Source organism: Argiope bruennichi, chromosome X2, assembly GCF_947563725.1.
Source record: "Argiope bruennichi chromosome X2, qqArgBrue1.1, whole genome shotgun sequence".
In the NCBI taxonomy this organism is placed as follows: Eukaryota; Metazoa; Arthropoda; class Arachnida; order Araneae; family Araneidae; genus Argiope; species Argiope bruennichi.
The window spans coordinates 64,808,793-64,829,773 of record NC_079163.1 but is presented as its reverse complement, the minus strand read 5'-3'; the positions used below and the strand labels follow the sequence as shown (position 1 = coordinate 64,829,773).

Sequence of the window (20,981 nt, the reverse complement as noted above, 5' to 3'; positions counted from 1 at the left end):
TTTTATTTCAATCAACTAACTGATTTCTTTAATTAATTTTTGCTGATAATTTACTTTGAAATCAATGGATGAATTTATGAAATTACCTGTAATTCACATATTTATATTACGTATTAATAAAAATAACATATTATTCAATAAGAGGAAGGCTATTTCCAATCAAATTTTTTATTTATTATAATTGTTAAATAAATAAATATTATATTCAGTGAGTTGTCCATTGTTTGGCAGATACTTGATTGGAAAGTATATATATAAAAAAAACCTTTGTTAACTGTCAATTAAATGGATATAATTATTATGATAAACAATTTGTGATAAAATAGAATGAAAAATAAGCAAAGGAATCTACGGTTAAGAAATATTATTTTACCAACTTTAATCATTTTTTAAAAAAATTATTGATTCACTCTTAATATAATTTGATTCCTAAGGAGTAAATTAATTATTTTTACGAATATTAGTTCTATTTTCTTAATTTGTTTTTTAGATCAATTATTTCTATATATGACCAAAACAAAACATTAAGTTTCGTAGTGTTATATTTAATGACACATCATGAACTAATTCATACATTGTTAAACTACATCAATGATAAAATCTATGTCAACAAACAAAATGAATTGTGTGTTTCATTTCTTTTTTAAAATGTGCTTATATTGTTTTGTTTGCCACGATTTTTCATTTTTAATGATTTACAATAAATACTGTATAATTCAATAACCAAACAATGGCTTCATGTATAATTTATAATTAATATTAAAGATCCATTCTTAAATAATATTCTAATATCATGGCACAATTTGTGACAATTTTTTACAAAGAAAAGTTTTAATTTAATGACATAAGCTGATATTTAAATATATATTTGTTGGAAAAAAAAAAAAGATAACTTTTTAAGAGATCAGGAAAATAATTCTTCGATTTTATCTATATATTAATTACTAAACAATGAACAAGAAATACAAAAACTTAATTAAAAATTGTTTTTATAAAATTTTAATTAGTTTTTTGTAATATAGAATTTAAATTTCACAGAGCTGACTCCTTATCTTTATAGCCCAAATTACAAATGTTCTTTGCCAATGTAATTATGAATTTTGAAATTTTACCAGTACTTTTTGTAAATTCTTGGCTATGCAAGCTACAAAAGCAAATTCAGTTCTTGGAGATATTTCAAAATCACTTTCTTTTGCCAATTCATTGTTTGGCACTTAATAAAGTGTGTATAATTTCTGCAAATTCAGTGATAATACTGAAATAAAACCACTATCAGAAACGAGGTGGAATGTCGACTCGAAAGTATGAAATCTGTGAGATCCAAGTTACATAATTTTTTCAAATACTTTTATAAATATATCAATAACATGAAAACAAATTTCAAAATCCAATCAATCGAAAATAAATTTACTTCATTTGAATTTTCATTAAATTTGGCATTGAGTATGACATAGTCAGTGAACTAAATATTAGGAGCACAATATTATAAAATTCCAATATACAAGGTGGTCAGAATTAAAACACCCCTACTCTGAACTCCATACACAGCGAACTACTCAGTGTAAAGGCTCCAAAATTTTTGAACATACTATTCAAGACATGAGAGAAACGGATTAGGCGAAAAAAAATTAGTTCCAGAAACACCGACACATAACAGAAAATACGCTGAAAAGACTCAAATAATCACACACACACACATGAGGCATGGAATTTTTCCTTTTTAATTTATATTGCTGATACGAAAAAAAAAAAAAAAAGTGAAGAAACAAACTGTCATTGTAACTGCAATTTCGCATTGTAAGTACAAAAATTTGCATAAATTCTTGGTTTGCAGCTACAGTTCTGGGTATAAAACTGGGAAAATGTCATTCTTATCAGCGATGGCTGTCACGCTTCCAGAACGCAGTTTTGTGAAAATAAAGGAAACGCTGCAATTGCACTTCGAGAGTTTTGTCGACTTAAGAATCTACGCAAAAGGCCATTACTTCAACAAGCTCTGAGGAGAATGATCGCTCTTTCGAGAAAACTGGAGATCTTAGAATTCAGCGGGGTCGAGGATGCAAATCGACTCGTTCAGATGTCGTTGAAGACGTTGCCACCGCTTTTGTTGAACAATCAATGGCTAACGTTGAAGGCTGTAATAGTGCACATTCAGGGTCATGGCATGTATACTACTACAGTCTGCAGTGTAGTCATGGGTGTTCCCTACAGTACAGTGCGGAACGTACTGAGAAAAAAAAGTGCATTTTTATCCATACAAAATTCGTTACAATAAGCAGTTGTTTCTCATCGCCAGGGAAAAGCGAGTGACCTTTGCAATGGCATTTCTGGCCAGAGTTCAAGAGGATGCATCGCGGCCATAGCAGATTCAATGAAGCGATGAAGCACATTTCCATTTAAGCGGAAAAGTCAACATCCATAACTGTTGCATTTGGAACACGGAAAACCCTCGTACCTTCCAAGAGATTCCACTTCACTCACCGACTGTTACAGTCATATATAAGATTATTTTGGTTAAAGCAGAATGCAGGTTTGACAAGCAGTGAAGAGAATTTGTATTTTTAATATCGTTTTATTCTCTCCCGAGAGACAGGCATGATTTATTTACAAGAAGGCGCAGTGCGGCACAAAAGCAGAAGTAAGAAAAGGGAAGGGACGAAAGAAATGATCACTAGTCTTATATAACATGGAATTTCCAGCCACGTGGCGACTAAATACATGTGTTGACCTTGAGAAGGGCAACAGAAGTATCACTTTCACTCGATACGTAGAACTGATTGCGCAGTAATTTTTACACAGCTTCATACGTAGAATGAGATCAGGAAAAAAGAGAATATTTTACTATGGGCTAAATTAAGATAAAGTTTTGGAAATTAATTTGGTTAAATTAAGAGTTTAAAATATCATTACACACACACACGCGCGCGAGTGGCATAATCCATTTCCCCATATCTTGAGTAGTATTTTTAATAATTTTGGAGCCTTTATACCGAGTAGTTCGCTGTATAGAGAGCTCAGAGTAGGGGTGTTTTAATTCTGATCACCTTGTAGATATAGGTATAGCAAATTTTCATTAAAAAGCCTTTTTTATATATTTTTTTGAAAAGTATTGTGAATCTGAATCGTGATTCATATCTTCTCTAATAGCCGCAAAGGAAATAATCTAAAGAATTGAATGATATACTTTAATTTAAAAAAATTAAAGATCAAGACGATTTAACTATTTTGATATAAAAAGTGATCATTCGATTTCATTTGGTGATAATATTTCTGAATTCAATATTATCTACATATAAGAAAATGCCACTTTTTCTACTAAAAGAAAATTTGAAATTTGTTATGAACATGAGACATCATATAATCGTCGTTAAAGGTAAATGCCATCAAGTCCAAAACTGTAGTTTTGAGATATCGTCAATTTAAACTTCTGACTTATGAAAAATAGTAAAAATTATTCCACAAGTTTGTAACTTTCGTGATAAGTTTGATAACGATTAGATATCTAGTTTAAATTATTATATAATTAACTGGAGAATCTATTTGGCGGCAGGAGCCCGTCAAAAGTTTTTTCATGAACTTGGCACTTTTATTGCCAAAATGCAAACTGCTTTAATGACGCCTTTTAAATCAGTAATAATTATTTAAGCGAGCTACTTGTTTATATCCTCAATTTTTTTTTTTCTATATATACAAGCAATGTATTAATAATATTAGATTACTAATTATAATTTATGTTCTGTATCCTAATACATTAGTAATTTATTGTAAGGTTCATATCCTCCACATAATGTTTATAATGTCATTATAGCAAACAATTAATGCAAAAACAGACATACATTTTAGTGACACCTTAATTATACATCTAAGCAAAATGAGTTTTATTTTCTGAGAATCCTGACTTAGCCCTCAGATTTAGATTTTTAGTTCTTTGAACTTGGCAGGGATTTATAACAAGTATGAAACTCTTTCGGAACATTTCTTTTTTATATATCTGAATCAAATCACTATACTTATATTCAGAGACTGGAAAAAGAGAAGTATAATCCTTTGAAAGTTCAAGAGTTCTTAAACGTCCTAGACCATAGGCAAAGATTTTAGAGTAATTTCCAGAATGACCATATCTGAAAATATCGATCCAGAATGTTTTGGTTTTTCTCAAAAGGAAACATTTTACTTTCAGCTAGTTTACTTTATTTCCTTCAGTATCCTTTATTTTATTCTGAAAAGTATCGGAGAAAGGTTTGAAAGTCCACGAAAATTACTGAATTACTTCTTTCACTTATATAATAAAGGAGAGCATTCTTTCTCTTCCGAGCTGAGACCTTGAAGATGCTTATCAAATCGCGTACAGAATAGACTAGTTTTGTTTTTTCTGCAACTCAATAGTACTTTACATATTATGACATTAAATAATTGAGTGTATGAATTCCAAAAAATGTTGTTCAATAATTTCGATATTGTTTGAGTAATATACATCAACAATATATTTTGGTATCTATTCTGACTACATGTGTCAGAGATATTGGTATTATTCATCCCGGATTCAAAATAACGATGGAAAAATAAAAGCGAGAATCATATTTAGAATACCTGCAACAGAGAATACTTGTAAAATAAGTGATTTGAAATTTCTTTAATAATGTTCACTACAGCTGGAGCTATTCTGCTGTGCTGAAAAAAAAATTACAAAGCTGGAATTAAATATTTAAAAATTCAAAAATCTCTATCACAAACATTCATGAATATAAACTGTAGAAACACAACAACAAAAGAAAAGGGGGCGGGATTAATTACATAAATACATTCACAAGATGGATGAAGATATTTCAACAAGCGATATAAATGTTTTCATCGTACGAGAATCAATTTACCATCAAATTAAAATACCAAAGTGATTTAACATTGATAATCAAGATTTACATTTAAATTTGTCATTTATTCAGAAAAACCGATAAAAATTTCTTTAATACTAAGAAAACATATCATAATTCTTCATCTGGATTTAGATACATTCTAGAATAGATAATACTAGAACATCATAAATAACTTACATTAGAGGGGGGTGGGGGTGGGAAGCGTCACAAAATTAGGCTAAAAAATTTACAGTGCTTCTTCATTTAAGAATTAAAAAAAAAAAAAAAAACATTAGTGAATTTAGGGAAGTCGAGTTACTGAGAAGGACTTGTTTGAAGACTATTATGGTAAATGATATTTTCCAAAGAAACAGACATTTTGGGCATGTGAGTGCAAACTGCTCATGGAAGAAGTATGTCTCCCTTTTGAAGTAATGAGAGTTGGGTTCAGGTATATAAAGAAAGAAGTTCTTTTAACGGAAGACAGATAGGTAATTTCCAGGAGAAGTCTGATGCTAGTAAAGGGATTTGGAGATAAATAAGGCATTAAGAGTGACAGAAGTGAAGTATCAGTTAGAAAATTAATCATGTGTTTGTATAAGCAGAAAGGAGTAAAAGAGGAACTTGATCCAAGAAACAGGGTTCTTATTTCGATAAATATGTGCAATTGTCAGTTTAAAATGGCTAGCAGTTTAGTCAAGTCGACAGGTTTTCTACTATTGTATACATAAGATAGTAAATATCGTACAAAGATTAAAGTAAAACATATAATTATCAAAAATAAAGATATGTGCCTGCAAATCTTCTACTCTTCACGCTTAATGAATCAAAAGGTAACACAAACAAACAAGATGAAAATATCCATTAACATTTGCAAGGGTATTAAAATTTTTTTTAGTTAAAACGGCATTATAAAACATGCGATAATACTTAAGCCATGGAAATAATAAAAATTAAAAAAAAAATTAGCTAATTTTCAGTCGGATTTTTCAGTATTAAAAAAAAAAAAAAGTCTGCAGAGCAAATTATTTGTTTAGTTAAATTACTGAAAAGTTTAATTGGTACATAGATATTTATTTATCAAGTATCTACAAGGCTTATGAATAAAGAACAGCCTTTCAAATTGCAGCAAAATGGTTACAATTATAATCATCTCAAGTAAAAGAGCCTCCACTAGAAGATTTTTACTTTTTAATGTTGTAGTTTAAGAGAACGAAGAAGAGATTTCAAAAGCTCCATTACAACAGGTAATAGCCTTAGCAGCCTTATCTTATGGGAATAACAATCCTAATGCAGTGCATGATATTATAGAACTAAAAGTACTTGCAATAATGATTTAAATTTGAACTCTAAACAAGTTTTCGAAACGTTAAAAGATCTTATATATGTGGTACTAATGAAGTACAAACATCTCTTCATTAAATTTATATGCGATCAACTGACGCAAGTATAAAATATAACCAAACGGTAAAATTTTAGCAAATAAAAATAACATTTTCCTCGAGTCAATCATTTCATGAAAGCGCTGAACCAAAATTATGCTGCATCAAGCTACAGTATTGTTTCAGAAAATATTAAAAATCATGCATTAAAAAATTAAAGAAAGCAAACAGTATGCAAAATACTTACATCAGGATTTCCAAAAAAGTGGTCATAAGCTACAGGAATTCCAAATACAATCACAAATACAATACCTGTACATGCATATGCACAGAACATGAAAAAATACCGATGATTGAAGTGGCCAACACAGTTATTTAACCATGCTAAGTGAATTAAGGGGTTAAAAAATGCAAAAGAATATTTTTTTTTATTCTTTTCAAAATATTATAGAAATAACAATGTCTCATATTGCTAACAAGTGTTTGGGGTAAATTTGGGCTAGCATTAAATTCTCTAACAAGGTTTAATTTGTAAATTCAACATTCTTTAATATCTTCCTTATTCATATTTCCTTTCAAGCACTACATTGGGAACAGCAGTAGTGGCTTAAGGGGAAAGGTAACTGTAGTTAACAGTAACAAGTCTAGGAGCACAAATCTAACTAACTGTATTAACAAGTTTAGATGAGAAGTCACTATGTTTAACGTATGGGCTCCAAGGCTACTTCTATAGTTTGTGTATTTTCTGTAGTCGGTTCAAGTCACATTTTCTACCTCGTTACTGGTTGTCTGACTCGCAACGCTGAGGCAGATAACAATGTCACTTTTTTTTTTTACACAGCTGCTAAGGTATTCCGAAGGTAAGGTATTCCCGAAACGTACTGGCGTGGGAAAAAAAAAACAAGCTTTGTCGAAACCACGGCAACGGAGAAGGAGTAGAGAAAACGAGTGTCCTTGAAACGCCTACAGAAATTACACAAACTATAGCATAAGGAGAACCTAAGTACCAATACTGTAAGCCAAAAATAAATCAGGCTAAAAAACAAGTATAAAATTATGTCTAATAAGTTTGAAAGCTAATCGCTTCATAATGGAAAAGGACGAAGTTTACAGAAACAATATTGTACTATTAAGTATTCATACCAAATAGAATTGCATTAGCTTTTCTATGATAAAAAAATTAAATAAAGCATTCTCATTTAATATCCTACAATACTGTTAAGATTACATGAAAAGAGTTTGAAAATAAAGGATACGGCAGTGGTGATCCATTTTCAAAATGCAACGATTACATACAATACAGTGATGTGTTCTTGGAGGCTTCGGTGCAATGCATCTTTTACAAATAGAGACAGCTTCAGAAATCATTGCACCCTGTAAATACGATAAGAATCAGTTACTATAAATGTGTTTAAAAACCAGAGGTAACTCAATATTTTAGGAAAAGAATTTTATTTATTTAGATTACAGATTGGATTTGCAAAAATATTTCCTAAAAGTGATTTTAAATTATAGTACATTTTAATAAATTAAAAGTTTTAAAATAATAATAAACTAATCTATTAAATATAAACTGTAGGCTGATTTTCATTGCTGAAAAACAAACTAATAATCAGATGAAAGCTGAGAATTTGAAAGCCATATAAAAGTCCGAGTTCTATAGAAACCGTATTTTGGGATTCACTCAGTAAAAATCTTAATCTAGATAACAAAACATTCGTTTAGCAAACAACCAGCTTTCAATTATGTTGCGATTTGGAGATGTTCTCGTAGTGCACATTCTCATTCACAATGCCCTTGAGAAGCGCACTTGTTATTTTTTGAGATTTGATTATGTCATCTAATAATCGATTTTATAGTGATAATGTGCAGAAGTTCGCATCATTGCAATTATCATTAAAACGGAAGGAGGTTCAATTGGAAAAAAATTGGCAAAGTTTTTTTTTAAAGCTTTTCAGAATTTAAGCATTTAGAGTTAAGGGAAAAAAAAAACAAAAACTAAAGGTGACTTTTCTACCCTCGACTGCCTTGTATATTATTCAATATACCCTGTTTTGTACATCTTAAGAGTAAAAATGAAAACTGAGAATTTTGGTATCTTTTCAGAATCTTGGCAAAACTGAGTATTTTGGATACTTTTCTTTCTTCTGACTAGAACCAAATATTAAGAGAACAAAACGTTAACATGTATGTCATGGTGATAATACTACGTATCAAATTTTATTTCAGGAACAAGAAGATTATGGCGTTAATTAATTATAGTGTTTACATACTCTCGAATAGGCAGATCAACAGATACTCAAAAATTTATAAAACTCTAAAATTTTGACGACAAAAATATACTAAATCCGATCTTTGTAGCTTTTTTTTTTTTTTTTTTTTTTTTTGCGTTACTGGGTTATTATGTCCTCATACACATGGACGAACAGATATTTTCTGTGTACAAATTCCATTTAAAGTTTTATAGAAATCTGCAATTTTGGTATTATGACCACAATCCATCTTTCAAAAGTCTAATTTGGTGTGCTTATTATTTACAGTTATATTATTTACAGGAAGACATAAATAGATTTTTTTTTAATCTTCAGAAAATTCTAGAAAATGGAAATTCATCAAAATTTGGTCAGTTTTTTTTTTTTTTTTTTCTTTTTGAAGATTACAATCCTTTTTCTCCTACTATATTTCATATAGGTAAAAGTAATAATAAGACAGCAACTCCCCTAAATTTGGTAAATTCGGTACTCCCCCCTTTGGTAATAGCGTCAAGGGCTAGTATCTTGCTTATTTTACTCTAATTACGCCATTGAATTGATCGGAAACAAGACATCATTCTAATGCGGAGCCCAAATGACAGTAATTGCTAAAGGCCGATTTTGATCATAATCGGCCACAGGGAATAGTTTTGAGTTTTTAAAAACATTTTTTTAAAACTATTATAATTATTGCGAATATATATATATATGATGAAACACAGAAAGCTCCAAATAAAAAGATAAATGTGAAGATATCCGATCAAAAGTATTCAAATATTTTCGAAATAATACATATATTTCGAAATAATACTAATAGGCTAAATTACTGCACATATAGCATTAAAAATAACATACATTTTATTTCGTTATTCCTTGTTTTTATACAAATACTGTAACTTGATCTGCAGTAAAAAGTCAAGTCTTTGCGTTTTATGCACCCTTAGTAGAATCAATTACAAATATAAAGTGGATACCATAAGCAGTTATGGGATGAATTTTAATGTGGAATTCGCGTTAAATTACAACGTCCCACTTTGATAACAGTTTTTACCAGCTTTCTTTTACGAGAATGGCATACAATTTCTTCAGAAACATTCCATATACTATTGGACAGTATTTCTCATAAAGTAGCAAACGTCACTGCAGCAAAAGATGGATCCACTCCATACTAACAACTGATGCACCGGACGAATAAACAAACAAAGAATTTTTATATTCATCTTAATTCCGAAGAGTTGGAGCAAGATTTTTACTGAATCAAGAGAACATTGCACATTTGACTTAGTTTCCCTTTGCCTAAATGTGATCTAGATGCTTTTAATTAAATAGTGTATACCAAGTTATATAATGTTGTAATTTTAATATCCGTGTAAAAAATGGAAATAAAGTAATAAAATTTATTATTTATGACATCCATTTTACTGCAATTTAAATTACGTTTACTTTATAGGCAGCGGTATTGAGCGTATTTTTGACCTATATACATTTGAATTCAATTACCAGAAGATTCTTGTTTAACCTCACGACTCGTTAAGGTAGTCAAAACCTGAGTATGCTTGTAGTGGCACTCTACTTTCGGCTACGCAACGAGAAGCAAATAAACGAACACTAAGGGGATATTTTTAAGAATTGATTATTGCATTGCTGGATGTGCTCTGCGCAATTGAGAATACAAATTTTTATAGTGCAAGAAAGACTCCTATTGGAATAATATAGGTCAGAAGCATTTTCAAGGTAATATTATCCTGTCTTACTATATAAATTATTCTTAAATAGACAGTTATCGTTAGATGTAATGTTTTCTCTTCTTTGAAGTTTTAGTAGTATCCGTTGAATACAATCAAGATATCTTCTAACATTAAACATACTACATTTTAATGACTGATTTTGTATTAACAATAGAACAAGTTTAAAAGACTCCTTTCACATGGGAAGACTAATTATGTTTGAGAAACACTTGCGTCTTTTTAAAATACAGGCAAACGAAATAAATACACGGTTGTTTTTTTGCTTTTTTTTGTAAGTAAATCAAACATAATTATATACGCCTATACTCCTATACATGAACAGAGATTAACTGGTAAATTAAAACAGGTGTAAGTAAATTATGCGTATAAGATGTTTTGAGTATACTGGATAGACTGATAATTATATAAACAATATTACATGGTCGTTGATTCTAGAAGAATTAAATCTTTGCAATCAATTGAATTCTAACTTTACAATTAATTGAATTCTAACTAGTCTCTTTTAATACCTGTTTATTCAAAAAGGAGTTTCTTTTTTGTTAATTTAATAAAACAATTATAAAATAAAGCAAATTAAATATTATTCAAGTATTTGGAAATTCAGTAGGTATTATCATTATTTCTAAGTACATAGTTAGAATGTGTAAGGTAAAAAATATTTTAATGAATACATCGGAAAATTTCATATTTCATTCAAATCTTGGGGGAAAAAAAACTCAGAAAGTTTTCTAGCATAAACATGTTTTAAATTCTGGTCACTCAAAATGCTGTGTATCCAAAAACATGAACCATGGCCTTTTCTTATAAAAAGAAAGCGGTGTCACTAATATGAGCTTTATTAATGTGATTCCTTGTCCCTTAGAATTTAAATTTGATGTTTTGCATTTTTAAAAAGTTTTTATCCAAATCACATGGAGTATGAATTCTGAAAGAAATCGAATTCAATGAAAACAGCTTCTATATTTTTATTAATGTACTAAAAAAAAAGAAAGAAAGCTTATTTTGTTATTTTGATTATTTCTTAGTGATTTACAGTCACAAATTAACAACATATTAACATTTTCAAAGGCAGTAAAAGTTTTGCTGAGTAAAGAGAAAAACTCGATGATTAATATTATGGAATCAATTGTCAGGTGAGCATTTGTCTTAAGATATCTTTCCAGCTCTTTAGATTTTATAATGCTTTGGGGTAACATGCGATAGAATGAATCATAGAATGAGATGAGAAGGGGGAAAAACCCTATGTTATTTCATGTATAAGGCACAAAGGCATGAGAAACAGAAATGGAGGCATGGTCACTTAACAAAAATACCTTTCCCACTTAATTTTACTTGCTACTATTGAGAAACTTGGACCAAATATCACAATTAATTTTTAAAGAGAAGTATCAATGTTTTAGTGATTAAAACCTTTCAACATTACTTCCTTTGATACTTATTCACATTTTAGAAAATACACCTTTATCAGTTATTGCTATTACTAATAAAAATTAGCAGAAATATAACATAAATATAAAAAGAACTTTAAACAATAAATGACAACTATGAGTTTTATTAATATTGTTTTAAGGAAAAATAAATATGAGCAACAAACCTGAGGAGGAAATCCTGGAGCAGTAGTAAAAGCCATATAATAATAATATACAACACATATGAGAAGCCAATGACCAAGTGTCAAAGCTATAATTAACACAAAGAAATTTTGTCTTAAATAAAATGGAAGACCAATGACATAAGCTATGATTATCAATGAGGATGACAGAAAAATCACAGCAGCAACACAAATCTAGAAGGGGAAAAAAAATAAAGTTGTAGAAAAAATCTCGAAAAAATCTTTTGCAAACAAACCAAAATTATACAAAACAATATTAACCTCTACAGTTCTTGCATTTTTTGTAATAAGAATGTAAATATGTCCCATTAACAGGGGTGGATTAAAGGGTAGGCACATCACAGAGGCCCAGAAATGATTTTATTTATGTGCAGACTGTTACACTTCAGTTTTTCTTCAAACTTTTCAAATTCATTTTTGTTTAACCAGATTTAAAAGCCTTATTTGGATGCACTGTTGTTTAGATTATTTCATACAATTTCTTTTCTAGATTTGAGGTACAAACTACTACAAATTTTTTTCATAAAGGTCCCATTTCAATGAAAACAATGAATGACGAACATTCATTTTCAATGATTAGCCTATATTTCAATAAGCAACAGTAGCAATAGACTAATTCATCAGGAATGATTAATTCATGGATTTTGAAAAAAAATAATAAAAGGAAATTAAACCATTCTAATATTTATCTTGCCTCTCACACTACAGTTAAACCCTTTAAGTACCTTGAGACATCTTTCACAGTTTTTACTGACATTTCTAACCATAAGCAGATCATCAAATGCATTTCTGAAAAGTGATATCTTATTAAAGACTGAAATATCTCACACTTCCAGAATTATGTTAACATGTGAAAACTTACTTTTGCAAAACACACAATTGTGTTGAGATATCATTGTTTGAAAATAAAATTTTACATGGCGGAGATTAAATGCAGTTTTGTCCCATGAAAATGTACAATTTGAAAACTTTTTATAACTGATAAATTAACTTTATTTAAGATGTATATTGTTGACAATATTTCATTAAAGAGCCTTCTTACAATTATATAAGCTTATATCGCATAAATTTCATAAAAATGAGAAATATTTTTATATACTTCTATTTAGCCTAACATTCACAGTTTGATGAAATAAAATACACCATTCTAATCTCAACGTCTTCAAAATTGCAATATCCAAACTGTTTAAATGTTAATCATTTAAATGTAATTAAATTTCTTGGTAATTTAATATTTGAATAAATGAAATGTACTTTCTTTATTTAGCAACACATCTAAAACATTAACACAACAGCATTTCACAGTTAATAACTTCAAAACAGATTGAAAGTAAAAATAATGAGAAATTAATAATAATTTCCAATTTCACCTTATTTTAAGCACTGTGTATGAAACTTTATTATTTTACAACACAAATTAAAAATCATGGAATAATTTATAGACTGAAATGTAATTGTTTATTGTTCAGTTTTCAATCATCTTAATTTTCCCGCTTTCGTTAGAGTAGTGTATTAGATACTAAAGAAAAATGTAAAACATATTGAATTTTTGCATTAAAATTTATATTTTTTTTAAAATAAAATTTTTGTCCTATTCTAATTGATCTCCAAGACTGATTAAAGTTCGACAAAATTTCAACAATGCAAAGAAATGTATTTTAAACTTAACTTGAGCAACAATGTAAAACAACCATGTTTTCTTCTTTTATGAAATAATCTAAATAGTTTCAGAATGATAAAAATTTGGTACTAATCTTTTGCTTGAAAGTATTTTGTAGGAAAATTACTCGGAACTCCTTTAATGTGCACATGAATTCATGGTTATAAAACTTTTCTTATAATTGAGAGAGAGAGAATTGCATAAAACAATCTGGTTCTCCAGGAGAAGATTGATGAAGGGGAGAAGAAAAGAAGAAATAAATCGAATCTATTGGTGTTAATAAGTATTTAATATATACTATCATTCTGACCAATATGACTTTTGAGTGCTGTTCAGGAGACAACAGTTATTTATTCAACAGCAATAATCAAAATCTTTTTGCTTTGAAGAAGCCAATTTCATTTTCCTTAATATCTTGAATTTGTTAGTTCTTTCAATAGTATTTATGGAAATATTTGCGTGTAAACAAATTTGAAATATAAATTTAAAATCATTGAATTCACAAGCATCTTAATTATCAAGAAAAACTAACAAAACTTGGTAATGAAAATGTAGCAATCATTATTCATAGAAATCACTGATATTATGTAATATAATATCATGTGATTAAAATTATTCAAGATTATATTATTTCAAAACGTAATGTCTAATAAGTCAATATGTTTAAATACAGTTCTGTGATATCTTCAAAAAGGTCTCCAAATATATTTACATTAAACTTAATAAGCCTTTATGAATTAAATTATGCTTTGTTTTGATTCATAAGGAACAAAAGATGACTTAAATATTTAATCCAAAAGTACTATTCAAATATTATTAATTACTGAAAGCAGCCACGAAATTAAAATTTTTACAAAGTTTCAAGCTGAAATTAGTTGAAAATGGCTACGATTCTTAAAGCATTCACTGTCACGAACCATGCCTGATATTTGAACTATCCATCGAATTACATAATCTCTTTTTTTGCTACAGTACAAAAGAGATAATCTAATTAGATTGGATAGTAGGGATGAATCACAGATCATTCATGTGCAGTCAACATGTTAAAATAAGATACGCTCAAAGTCATCAATACAGAAACTAATTAAAAGAAAATGATGAGAAGTAGGCATTACTTATAAACCAATGTATACTATACTGAATGAAATCTGAAAATCCCATATTAAAAAAAAATATACATTTTAATCTGTCATACCACTAACTGAATATCAAAGCACCAAATGGCATTGAAGCAAATTCTTTTTCATGTGAAAATGAGACAAAAGACATCTCTAGTTCTTTTCTAGGGTAACATACACCATATGAAAAAATGACCTGATGAATTTCAGATTTTCACCACTCTGATTTTCAAGTCTTTTCTCTTTGATTTTCCAAAACATGACTTTATAAAAACCTTTTTTATTTAAAAAATAATAATCAAGAATCAAGATTAAGAAACACAGTAGTAAGCAGGACCAAAATTTAAGGAGGTGGAGGTAAAAGAATGCCTTAAAATGAGAACTGAGGAATACTATGAGGAAATGATATATTCAAAAATTTGTGTTCTTCAGGACGATGCTAGAATTTCCATGAAGTACAATAGTACTTAGAAGACTAAAAGCCCAAGAAAACATTACAAAAAAAAAAAAAAAACTAATTTACTTTTTTTGAAAAATGCAAGCAAGAAGAACTGTGTCTAAAAATAAGCATGGCAAATCAAAACAACAAATGTGAACTAAATCCAGTAAAAACTTATTTTTAGCAAGTAAGTAAAAGTTTTAAATAATAAGTGGCTTATAAATAAATAGTAAGCAATTTTAATAATTGTACAACAAAACTTTAAAATAAATAGTACAATTCCAATCCAATATGTTAACATTTTTGAAAAAGGGATAAATTTTTTATTGCTCTTTTGATTTAATACATTGCACAGAAGTAACATCATTGAATGAATCAACAGCTATAAAAATTGGCAGTTAATTCATTTATTAAAAAGATTATTTATTTGTAATCACCATGGAGAAGGTATAGATCCATCTAACTAATGAACATAATTTCGAAATGTAAAGAATTTGTAGTTTTGACAATAAATTAATCAAAATAAATTCAATCATAGATGATACATCAATATTAAGTTCATAGAAAATGAAAAGACAAAAGAAAAATTCCTATTATTAAAATAAGTGGAATTAAAAAAAATGGAATTCCATTGTACTTGAATGCTAAAATTGATCGCTCAAATTTTTCATTTTTCTCACTATTTAATCAGAATTGAATTTTAATGTATAATATAATAGAAAAATAATATTTTGTGAAACACTTACCGGACCCAATATTTTTGTAAAATGATCCACAAACCAAAACATGGGTTCCATGCATGTATCGCCAACATAATACTTATCAGCAAAATCATTATAAAACAATGAGTAGAGAGTGAGCTTTGTCATACTATACATTAACCATAGCCAATGTAAGAAACGGTAACCAGAAGATAAAAATGTCCAATGTATATCTGCCATGACTAGAGATTTTCTGATGCAATTTTTTATAAGATTTATGTATTGAAGAATTGAGATGTCATTGAAAACTCACAATTCCTTCTACAAAAACAACAACCTGGAAAGAAAAAGGAAAATTTAAATTTTTGGTCTTTTTTCTTCTAAAAAAATAGGCATTATAAGCAAAAACTAAATTTAAAGAACTTTCAAGATCCTTGATAAAACTCTTCTCTATATAATTTCAAAAAATTATCAAAATATAAATTGCTAAGTATATATAACAATTGTTTATAAAATCATATAAAGATTTTTTTTTTTTTTTTTTTTTTTTTTTTTTTTTACTGGATAATTATTTTATGAAGACTGAAATAAAAAAAGGGCTTCAGAAGAGAATATATTATAAAATCATTAATTTTCTTCATCAAAACATAGTTCATTCTATTTTAAAATATTTCTTCAAACATTTTGAAAGTTCATGATGATAAGTTGATAATTATTTAAAGTTGATTAAGGAAGGGAAGCAAAAATTCCTATTTTATTATTAAAAATTTAAGCTTGCAAAAGAAATACAGATATAGAATAATACATTTAAAATTTTAATCAACAATAAATAAATAATGACAAAGCAAAGACAGTTTGTGAAAATGGCAAGCTTAGTATTGTAATCTTTAAGCAGTATCACAGTAAAATATGGTTTGAAAAACTTTTGAAATCCATTTGGTAATACGATTTTTAAAAAATCAGCAAGATATGTCATATTACAAAAAGCAAAATTTGTAAAATTTATGCTAAACAAAATACATTCTGTTTTACTTATGAAACAAAACTGTACTTAAAATAATGTATTTTATTAAAAATTCTGCATTTAACTAAGTGTATCATTCTTTTAAGATCAGATTTTTTTTGTTACTTAATTGCTCATAAGAGACTTCTGATGCTGTAAGAAAACAAAGCAAATTGAATATACAGTTCCATTTTAATGAGCTCATTTTATTAATTAATATTTTTTCTGTGATTTTATTTTTTAAAGATATTTAAAAGGTAGATTATCTTAGTAGTAAACAAATGTGGTTATTTGTATTATTATTGCTGCTTTATTATTACATTACCGCCCCCTCCCTTTATTTTAAAGAAAAATCTATAATTTCCACTCATTCAAAACTAAATGCACACTTACTTCCTCATAACTATAATCAAATATGATTAATTCATATTCTCCAAAAATTGTCATTTTTTTCTGGCTCTCAGCAAGATTTCCATCTGAAATATATATATGTAATAAATTCAATTTAGCTATATTTTTAAAAATTGTTTTCAAACAACTCAATTTCAAATTAGAAAAAACTTTAACATTTTTATTGTGATGGTTCCTATGCTTCTTAGGTTTAGCAGCTGTAACTTTAATTGAATTAAATTGCTGTGTAAGCATTTCTTTGGTTTTAATTCTAATTTTCACTCTAAAAATGGGAATTTTCCTGACTGTTAAAGAGTGCCAATTTCCTTTTCCACTATGAAATTCTTACCAGTGGAGCTTTATTGCATCACTCTCTCTCCAATGATTATGGCTCAGGATCACTAAAAATAATATCTGATCATTAAAATCATCTTGAATCTTATAAGCTTCAAGTTTAAAATAAAATGATTTATATCTTATCATGACTGTATTTTTTTTAAGATTATTCTAGAGCACAAATAGTTTATCCTTTATTATGTACTTCCATATTCTGTTTGTTTCAGTATCCTGAGACTACCGCTTTTCGATGATTCTATCTCACTAAGGGGCGATACCTGGAAGAATGAGCACATATTCGGAATTCTTCATCATCGTCTTGATTTCCGTAATATCAGATACATTTTAGTTAAAAAAAATTCCACATGTATGCAAGTATTGTTTCTGATCATATTATTTTATTTTAATTCAAAATTCATTTATTTTATTTTTGCGAGTAACCCTCTTTTACTTTATTATTAAATATAAACATCTTCTCCTTTCGTCTTTCCTCTCACCCCTATTTTGATGAATTAAACCCATCTTAATGCATGTGCAAAAGCACACAGGGTTTTAGAATCCAGTGGTAAACAAGAACTAGAAACATCTAATAAATAGCTACCTGGTTGTTAATTCACAAAAAAATAAATTTCAATTTTCAAATAAATAAATTAGTAATTTCTCTCACTCTCTCTCTATATATAAACACACACACACATACATCAATACTATATATATATATTATTGATGCTTGCTTCTTATTATGCCATATGCAAAATACTGTATTTTTTATGTCAACCTTGTCCACCACAATAAGTTGCTTATGCGTGAATGGCACTGAAAATTTATTTTATCATCAGTATCAAACGATAAATAGATATTACATGAATCTTTAAGTATTATCTTGTAACACATTTTCAATTTTTGGATTTCACCCACTTTGACAAAGAAATGACTAGAGAATAAGAAGCTAACTCCATAACTAACATACCATCTAAATTATTACTTTAATAAATTAATAAAATATATAGAACATCCGAAAAAAGTTTTTCATTTGCATTGTATACTTCTGATATCATAATGAATATTTAGAAGGAGCCCACTGATTTATTTCTTAAAAAGAAGAATAGGCAGTATTTGCATCAAGAAATAATAAATATATTCCTATAGACATTTATGGCAATTGAATACTATTTTAATAGCTAAACCACACTTTATTGATGTTTTTTGAGAAGGTATTAGAGATTGAAAAAGTAGCTTAAAATTTTTGACCCTTAATTTAAACACATATATTCTATTTAACTTCTATAAGAAATACTGTACTTATTTCCAGGGAAAAAATAATAAAAATAGAACAACAAAGTAGCTACAGAGTATTGTAGAATATCATTGATTATTTGCATAATATATCTTCCAATTTTCACTTACACAATAAATCTTTCCAGTTTTAAAAGAGTATCAAAGTCATAATTTTCTTTTGAACAATAATTTCAGAAAGAAAAAAAGACAGAAAACTCTGTTTTCAAATTCCTTTTTCAATAATAATTCAGATTCTTTTATTTTTAATTTTCTTTCAAATTCTTTGACAGCATATGCTTGAGATTTCAATCTATAGAATTTCCTCACTCCAGAATGATTACCATACTCAAGAAATAATTATCATTCATCATTTTTTTTTCTTTCAAATGCATGTTTTAACCTCATATAGTTAATAAATTGTTCACAGTCAGAGTATATTGCAACTGCCCATAAACATTTCCCAATTAATTCACTTCCATTTATTATATCATAAAATGAGAATATGCCTTTATTAGGAGATGCACTCTAAATCTTCTGGTTTTCCAATGACAGGACTTTCAAATAATTAAATGCTTTTCCCCCATATTTTTGCATACAATCACTAGAATAACATAAAATCAGGAAACATTTAAAAGTTTTTAAAGTATACACTTTTGAACTCTAATGCTTTTATATATCTCAAGCAGATGAATTTGTGAATTTTTTTTTAACTCTTTAATGTGAAACGTTACAGATTTGTGCCAGGGAACATTTTAAAGTATACACTTTTGAACTCTAATGCTTTTATATAGCTCAAGCAGATGAATTCATGAAAAATTTTTTAAACGGTTTAATGTGAAACGTTACAGATTTGTGTCGTATTTTTAATATAACAAAATTATAAATATTAAAACACGATGCAATTTATAAAGTATTCTCAACAGTAAAATTTCAAAAGATGAATTTGAAACCATAGTTAAGGACTTACACAAAAAAAGTATCAGACAACGAATTGATGAAAACAAGATCTGAGGATAATTCTGTCATTTCTGAGGTTAATGAATTGAACAAACATAAGATAGAATATAATTAAAGAAAAATTCTATGATATTCATGCAGGCTTATTTCAACATGAAAAGCAAATTTTGTCTTCAATAAAAAGTCAAAGATTAATCACGGACAGAAAATAAATACCGGCGTCCCTATCATTTTATTATTGTTTACATAATACGGTGACGATAGTTGCCACATGGATTGTTAGTGAATTCATATTTGGAAAAGAACAGCTATCATTATTGTTATTATCTGAAATATTTCTCAAATCTTAATAGAATGAAAGCATATTAAAAATTTAATAAAAATTTCAAATCAAGTCTTGCAAGAATTAGTTTTTGGAACCATAAACAAACGTAACATACAGATCAAACTTCAATAGCCATTGTGCCTTATTACTGGCATCTGTGCTTGTAATCAAAATTAATGTAACGTATACAAATATTTTACGAGCGATTATTACATAAGTAATATAAAAAAGTCCCAAATACCAGTGATCAATACTTTTCAAAGAGGGTTGTGATTCAAATCCTTGATAAGATTTTACTGTTGATATTTCGATTACCGGTATTGGATCACGATAGAAAGTAAAAATCGATACGGTCTGTCCAATGGAAGCTCTTGAACAAGAGTTCAATCTAGAGATGCATAATCCACGATTTTTTGAATAACAAATAATTTTGCTATTGTTAGTTTTAAATAATTGTTCCAAATATCTGTTATTCCAATCACATTATTAATTAAAAATTATTACTTAATATTAAATATAAAATTTATTAATTATAATTATTACGTAATTTACTAATTTAAGTAACGTGTGATTGAATTAATTTATCTATTTCAGCTTACTTCTTAAATTTGATTTTTTTCAAAAGTATTTATTTAATTTCTTTAATGGAGTAAACCATTTTCTAACAAATTTGAATTAAATATATATGTGATTTCTTTAAATTGTTTACTTTAGTTCTATATTTTACCAATAAATGGCGCCAGCAGTAAACGGAATATATGCAAAGTCAAGTCACAAGCAATTAAAAAGGATTTGTATGGAATAGTGCATCATCAAATGCGAATATCGGAAAGTCAAGGTTACTCTCATGAAATGGAGCGGCGACTTCACACTTTCCAGTGAAGTCACCGCTCCGATAAATTTCAGTGATATGCAATTCATTGATAC

The 20,981-nt window shown here is 28.1% G+C and overlaps 1 protein-coding gene across 2 annotated transcripts in view; it reads right to left on the bottom strand.

Moving 5' to 3' along the window:
- The window catches only part of LOC129960769 (palmitoyltransferase ZDHHC16-like), a 28,322-nt gene extending 8,353 nt beyond the window's left edge, over positions 1-19,969 (bottom strand). The window contains exons 1-7 of one of the 2 annotated variants that reach the window (XM_056074397.1): positions 19,740-19,969; positions 17,162-17,244; positions 15,811-16,102; positions 11,830-12,021; positions 7,492-7,609; positions 6,483-6,619; positions 4,591-4,671 (exon numbers count right to left, since the gene is read on the bottom strand). In XM_056074397.1, coding sequence (XP_055930372.1) covers positions 4,591-4,671; positions 6,483-6,619; positions 7,492-7,609; positions 11,830-12,021; positions 15,811-16,005 — 723 coding nt within the window. In that variant the 5' untranslated portion in view covers positions 16,006-16,102; positions 17,162-17,244; positions 19,740-19,969. The remainder of the gene's footprint in view (positions 1-4,590; positions 4,672-6,482; positions 6,620-7,491; positions 7,610-11,829; positions 12,022-15,810; positions 16,103-17,161; positions 17,245-19,739) is intronic. The other variant, XM_056074398.1, reaches the window with a different exon arrangement.
- Between the last annotated feature and the right edge of the window lie 1,012 nt (positions 19,970-20,981).